This window comes from Oratosquilla oratoria, chromosome 5, assembly GCF_046742065.1.
Source record: "Oratosquilla oratoria isolate Oo_2021 chromosome 5, ASM4674206v1, whole genome shotgun sequence".
NCBI classification, from domain to species: Eukaryota; Metazoa; Arthropoda; class Malacostraca; order Stomatopoda; family Squillidae; genus Oratosquilla; species Oratosquilla oratoria.
In genome coordinates this window covers 59,559,457-59,566,956 of record NC_134781.1, presented here as the reverse complement: position 1 = coordinate 59,566,956, position 7,500 = coordinate 59,559,457, and the positions used below count along the sequence as shown (strand labels likewise).

General features: G+C 40.9%; 1 protein-coding gene across 1 annotated transcript in view; it reads left to right on the top strand.

Moving 5' to 3' along the window:
• LOC143025512 (uncharacterized) overlaps positions 1-7,500 on the top strand; it is a 295,966-nt gene that overhangs the window by 198,297 nt on the left and 90,169 nt on the right. Inside the window, exon 2 of the mRNA XM_076185292.1 lies at positions 406-2,204. Coding sequence (XP_076041407.1) covers positions 406-2,204 — 1,799 coding nt within the window. The remainder of the gene's footprint in view (positions 1-405; positions 2,205-7,500) is intronic.

Genomic DNA, 7,500 nt, shown 5'->3' with positions numbered 1-7,500 from the left:
TCTCTCATATGACATCCCCTTTACAATTTTGACCCCAAGAAATAATTCAATTTCTTCTACAATAATGTTTTATGATGTAGTTCTTCATGTGTTGGTGATGATTTATTTTGTATTTACAGTTTGTTTTTCATCCACCCTCTTTTATTTTTACTCTTTTACAATTGTTTTCTAGTCTTGTTCGATTCTTTTTCTTCCTTTATTCGCTCTATTTAGTACTTGTTCGTGGTCTTCCAGGTTACCCAACCGTTGCAGCTTATAGCACATGTGCTGTAGCTATTACACAGTGATTAACACCAATAATGATAAAATTTACCAATTCCCAGACGAGCCCATTTGGTCTATAAATGACGCAGCATCCCATCACCAGCGCTAACCCGCTTAACGGTTCCTGCATTTATCTTTCAGGATTGGCGGCGTCGGGAGAAGCCACATCTCTTCTGAAGTACGCCTTAGTTCCTTCCACCACGCTCGCCACCACCGTCTCCGTCTCCTCCTCCTCCTCCTCTTCCTCCTCTTCCTCCTCTTTGGCGAGATTCATCCCATCCGCGGCAAGATTCCCAAGCGCAGCTTCCAACAACGACAAGACTTCAGGGCACTTAGTCTCTCATATTTCCTCTGTTAGCGCCTCCGCCGTGTTCCCGACACTCGTCTCACCTCCGTTTTCCCTCAGCCCTTCCTCCATGTCAGAGCAGTACCCAGGAGGAGCGTCCTCTGCCGCAGGAGCGTCTTCCCCGGGAGGAGGATCCTCTTTCCTCACTAGGAGCCACCCTCTCACTTCCTCAGCATCGGATCAGAAGCCAGAAGGAGTTGAAGAAAGAGGAGAAGGAAAAGGAGGAGGGAGAGAAGGAGGGAAAGGAAGTGAGGAGGTCGAGGAAAAGAAACAAACCTCAGCTCCGTCTGGCACTTCATTTGGCACTGCGGGACGGCTGGCGGCACTTAGCCGCGACCTCCCAGAGCTTATGGACTCCGTAGAGGGAAGAGCACGATGGAACGACTCTGTGGGGACAACGATATTTCGGGGCGGAGGAGGGAGGAGGGGACGGAGAAGAGGAAACGGGAGAAGAGTACGAGGAGGAGCAGCAGAAGGAGCAGGAGGAGAAGGAGGAGATGGAGAAGAAAGAGGAGGAAGAAAAGGGGGAGGAAGAGGAGTAGGAAGAGAAAGAGATGGTGAGATATGGAAGAATGACGAAGTCGCTGTCAGAAATTATAAAGGAGGAGGAGGAGGAGGGATAGAAGAGTCTACAAGAAGGAGACGGAGAGGAGGAGCAGGTGGAGGAGTAGGAGAGGAAGAAGGGATGAGATGGGTAGGAGGAGTTGGAGGAGTAGAGAGTGAAGCAGACAGAAGAAGAGTGTTATTAAGAGGAGTGGGAGAAATCAGGTCTGAAAGTTCTGACAGATTCCTCCAGAGATGTGGTGATAGCTTGACAGTTCTCGGAGTGGCTGGAAGCCGACTAGGAGGAGGAGGAGGAGGAGGAGGAGGAGGAGGAGGAGGAGGAGGAGGAGGAGGAGTAGGAGTAGGAGGAGGACTAAGTCAACCTCAAAGAAAAGTTAGCCTCAACGGGAGTGCTCCGATGAGGAGGAGGCTGAGGAAGCACCTGGAGAAGAAGGGTGGGAACGCTGAAGGAACCGGAGAAGTCTTGAGGCGAAAGGAAAAGGAGGAGGAAAAGAGGAACAATAACGCAAGCGACCGACTGAGGTCTGCGAGTTCGTCGTCTTCAGGAGAGCAGAGGAAAAGGAAGGAACGAGAGAAGGAGAGGAGGAAGAACGGGGAGAGAAGGAGGGGGTCGCGACAACCAAGGTGGCCATTGAAGGACTCCCTCCCTCCTTCTTCGTCTTTGTCAGCAGCGGAGAAGGACAACAAGAAGATGAACAAAACGTCCAGAACTTGGGAGAGGAAGAGAGAGAGCGGGCCAGACAAGGCGAAGAGAGAAGGAGACGGAGGAGAGGAAGGAGGAGGAGGACAGTCGGAACCAAGAACCAAGGCAGGGGCGGAACGACGAGGAGGAGGAGGGAAGGGAGGTGGAGGTGGTGAAGGAAAAGGAGGACGGAGAGAAAAGGAGGACGGCAGTGAAGAGTCCTGGTCGGAGTACCTGGATGCTCTCTTCGACCCTGAGTTCGACCAGACGGTGACTACAAATGTCACTGCCGTCGTCGGGAGATCCGCAGACCTCATCTGCCGTGTCAACAACCTCGGCACCAAAACGGTTAGTCATGTTCGACTTAAAATAAAATATTATTATTATTTTTTTATTTTCTTCTTATGGAAAGGTCAGATATCTTCAACACTGAGAAGGTAAGTCGAGTTCAATTAAACATGAAAATCTGATTCATTCGTTCTAAATGCGTCAAGCTTTCTTGTCTATTAGTTCAATGACCTTAGCACGAGGACGGAGTCTCATATGAAATCCAAAATAAAGTTTATTTCGTTCCCATGATCCGTTTTGGGATATCTACTTACTCCATCTGTCTAGTTCACAAACTCGGCACGACCAGAAGACATAACATTTGAAAATCATATATTGAAATTTAATTGTTTGTTGGACCGTTGTTGGGGAAATATTGCAGTTTCATCAACGATTTTGGCACGATACACTCATATATTACTATCACTGTTATTATTGTGATTATTATTATTATTGTTGTTGGTGTTATTGTTATTATTATTATTATCATTATTATTATTATTGTTATTATTATTATTATTATTATTATTATTATTATTATTATTATTATTATTATTATTATCATTATTATCATTATTATCATTTTCATTATTATTATTATTATCATTATTATTATTATTATTATTATTATTAATTTTTTTTATTATTATTAATTATTATTATTATCATTATTATTATTATTATTATTATTACTATTTTTATTATTATTATTATTATTATTATTATTATTTTATTATTATTATTATCATTATTATTATTATTTTTATCATTATTATTATTGTTATTACTTTTTTTTATCATTATTATTATTATCATTATCATTATCATTATCATTATCATTATCATTATTATTATTATTATTATTATTATTATTATTATTATTATTATTATTATTATTATTATCAGTATCAAGTAGTAGTAGTAGTAGTAGTAGTAGTAGTAGTAGTAGTAGTAGTAGTAGTAGTAGTAGTAGTAGTAGTAGTAGTAGTAGTAGTAGTAGTAGTAGTAGTAGTAGTAATAGTATCATTATTATCAATATTATCAATATTGTTACTACTATTATTATCACTATGATTATTAACATCAATGCTATTTTGCTGTTGTTGTTACTGTTGTTATCACTAACATTAGCATTATGAATCGGCAATAACATCACCCATTTACTGATTTATCTATCTTTATATCTATCCTTCTTAGAAAGGTTTCCGAGTGCAATCTGTTCCTTGAAAAGCTTTGGTTTGAAAAGCAAGACACGACACTGAAAAATAAACCAAATAAAGGCAAAAGAAAGAAGAAACAAAGGAAGTGGAAGAGGGAAGGATTGCCTGGACAATGATTGTAGATGAAGGAAGTTACATGATAAAGCAAGGGGAAGAGAAAGAGAGAAAGGGGGAAATTCCCTCGAGACGCAGAGGGAGAGGAAGACTCTTTGCTGGTGGCAGTCAAAGAGCCTTCGAGAAACTACCTGGAACAGCCCTGACATATAATACTCTTACACGTGTCGCCAAGCGTTTTTATTCAGCTCATAGGCGTTGCCTAGATACCTGGGTTAACCTGACAATCTAGATAGCTTCAATCCTTTCTCTAATGAAGAGTCACCTGTAATTGAATAAAGTCAACTGGCGACAGCCAGAACAAAAGTTAAAATGCCAACGGGTACAGAGAATGTTATGGATTTTTTCTTTCTTTTTTACAAAAGGGGTTCATGTATGAAATAGGCTGAAGACGGAAAAAGTGCTACCCGGTAAGGAAGGGCCTCAACTATGGAAGTTCCTATGACGAAGGATTACAATGGAAGAGCATACAGACAGGAGACCTTTTGGTCCATAACCAAGTCGAATTCTAAGAAGGGGTAGTTAAAATCAAGAAATGAATAAACAAATAAATCAAACTATTGGTAGGAATTACAGCATATTGCTTGGGTGTTTATTTAAACTCTAAAGCAATCTTAAATCTTCGAACCGTACTATATTGTGCTGCCTCTGCATAAGTTGGTATTAGTAAGAACAAAATCAATTAAGTATCCATAACATTCATTCATTTAATTGAATAAGATAAAGAAAATGGAAAAATATTTAATATATTATTAAATAGTATTTAAAAGGTTACACAAAATTATGTGGGTCTGAATACTAAGCGATCGAGCGAGCGAGACAGATAGATAGATAGATAGATAGATATATAGATAGATAGAGAGAGAGAGAGAGAGAGAGAGAGAGAGAGAGAGAGAGAGAGAGAGAGAGAGAGAGAGAGAGAGAAAGAAAGAGAGAAAGAGAGAGAGAGAGAGAGAGAGAGAGAGAGAGAGAGAGAGAGAGAGAGAGAGAGAGAGAGAGAGAGAGAGAGAGAGAGAGAGAGAGAGAGAGAGAGAAAGAAAGAGAGAGATCCATCTTTCTCTATACTGCAAGAAAGGATGTCTTGTCTCGCTTCGGAGAGCGAAAAAAAATTATCTCATATCCACAAAACCCTTCTGTGGAAGGAAGAACCAAGACGACTTCGAGAGAAACAAACACGACACCATGAATAGCTCGCAAACACACGACCCCTCTCCGAGTCCGTGCAACCATTATGAACGCCCAAAAAGTATCTTTACTCGTCTGGTTTAGACAAAATGGCACAAGGTGAATTGCACCCCAAACAAGAGGGAAGTCTTCTGAGTATTCCATCTTGATATTGTTCAAGCGATACTTTTTAGTAATTAGGTAACTCAGGCTATCCAAGCTCAGAGGGCAAAGGTGACGCCTCGTTAAGGTTTGCCCCCTTTTGTGCCAGGTGGTACTTTTCTTTTCCATTCTGGTGTCGCCAGACGATTTCATTCATACAAATGTCAGGCTCCCCTTTGCACTAGGGCATTGTGCGTACTTATATTCTACTCCCGAGAAAGAGCCAATGAATTCAGTCACACCAAAGGAGGAAGGGGAATAGAGGGGGGGGAGGTAACGAAGGGAGAGGGGAGGGGGAGGGGGAAGGGAATGTGACTCCATTGTAAAATCTTAATTGATACCGATTCCAGAGCCCCAAAAACCTACACCCACCCCAACCCTCCCCCTCCACCCCACCCCATCACCTCAGCTGCGTTCCATGACTTGGCAAAATCCAGAACAAAGAGTTTAAAGATTATCACAGTCCACAACAAACAAACTTACTTTCATTTCCCTCCCTCATCGATAAAGTCCTTCAAATGCTTAATACTGACTAACTCCCGACGATTTTATTCAATGAGAAGAATCCGTCAACAATCAGAGACTGAGAGATATTAATAAAAACATAAGAATGAAGGAGACTGCAGAAGACCATAAGGCCCACTCTTGCCAGTTTAATGTTCAATACCACCTATCATCCCTATTCTTATTCTTAAAACAACAGATAGTTTCAGCCTTCACTTCATGAATACTAAGGTCTTTTCCATTCGTTAACCACACTGTAGGTACACCAGCTTTTGCGTATTCCCCTCTTAAGCCTTTATTACAAGTCCTACCCTGCTGTCATACTCACCCACTGCCTAAAGAAACATACATTATTCTAACTTCCACCAGACAGCTAAATGATATTGTCATTATAATATTTCTGTTAATCGATTTCTTGGAGCTGATGAAATACTTTACAGATTTTATTATCTTGGATCCTCAAGGAAGTAAGGCATGAGACAATAAATGGTTTCAGATAGGGATGGCAAGGATGAAGGATGGAGGAATGGTTTGGCTGAACCCTTATCCCCTTATAAGGTGGAAAAGGCCTTTTGGTATCTTCCTGTGTGTGTGTGTATGTGTGTGTGTGTGTGTGTGTGTGTGTGTGTGTGTGTGTGTGTGTGTGTGTGTGTGTGTGTGTGTGTGTGTGTGTGTGTGTGTGTGTGTGTGTGTGTGTGTGTGTGTGTGTGTGTGTGTGTGCGTGTGTGTGTGTGTGTGTACGAGTATATATATATATACTCGATAGAGAGGAAATCTCTGCAGGATCACCCATATCGAACAGTTTTTGTAAGAAAGATCAAAGATCAGATCACACACACAGTCGCAGGACCCACTGCTAACTGGCACGTCCCTGATGGCGAACAGGGAAATTCCTCATAGATATGGGGTACCGTCATAATGGCGGCGTGTACCATTGGGCACCCTATAGATATATAGGGCTTCTCCGAATATAATGAATAAGGTAACACCAGAGAAATATCTCACCAGAAACCAGTTGGCAAGGAGGTGATATTACTGCCAAAACCCCTTCACAACAACTATGAATAGTACACACACACAAAAAAAAAAAAAAAAAAAAAAAAAAAAAAAAAAAAAAACGGGCGTTCCTGTTGAATCATCGTCTCCTAAAGGCCCAACCGCATTGCCTCGTGTGCTTACGGGCAGTGTGCCACCGAATGTAAGTAAGCACTGTCCAAGCAGATCCGAGTCTCGGACATTAAACAGCATGAAGAAAATTAAGATCTATAATTACAGCGTAAGGACTCTCTCAGAAGACCACAGGCTGGAGAGTTTCATGAAAGAACTAGACAATATCAAATGAGACATCGTAGGACTGAGCGAAGTCCGAAGAGCGAAAGAAAAAAATATACAATTACAAGATAGTCACCATCTGTGCTACTATAGAGGTAAGGACAAAGAAAGATTTAGTGAAGTAGGATTCTTGATAAACCGAGAGGTTACTGGTAACGTAGTGAAGTTCAGTAGTTTATTGTGATAAGGCTGTGTAAAAGGTACACTCTAAAAATAGTTCAAGTTTATGCACCAACTTAGAGTTCAGATAATGAAATTGAGTCCTTCTATGATGATTCAAGTCAGGTGATCAAGAAAAAAGTACACATTGGTAATAAGCAACTTTAATGCTAATGTGGGGAAGAACATGGGAGATGAGTCGTGCATTGGGAAGTTTGGAGTTGGTGAAAGAAATAAGAGAGGCGAGATGTTAGTCAATTTTGCAGAGAACTACAACATGAGGATGATAAACACTTTCTTCCAAAAGCGTGTAGGTCGTAAATGGACCTAGAGAAGTCCAAACGGAACAACAAAGAACGAAGTAGACTTCATATTAGGAGATGAGAGCAAGAGCGTTAGCAATGTTATGGTCATAAATAAAGTCAGCATAGGTAGTGACGAATGTAGGTTGCACAGCTAAATTCAATTTTAGAGCCGAGAGAAATAAACTAGTTTTAAGAGAGAAAAGCAGCCTTGCCAAGGTTAAGGATAACAACAAGAAATTTCAGTTTGAAGTTAGAAATATATTCGAAGCTCTCAGAACTAACGAGGACACCGTCGAAGATATGAATTTGAATTTAGTGAATATCATTAGGGAATCGGCAGAGAAAGTAGGAAGTATA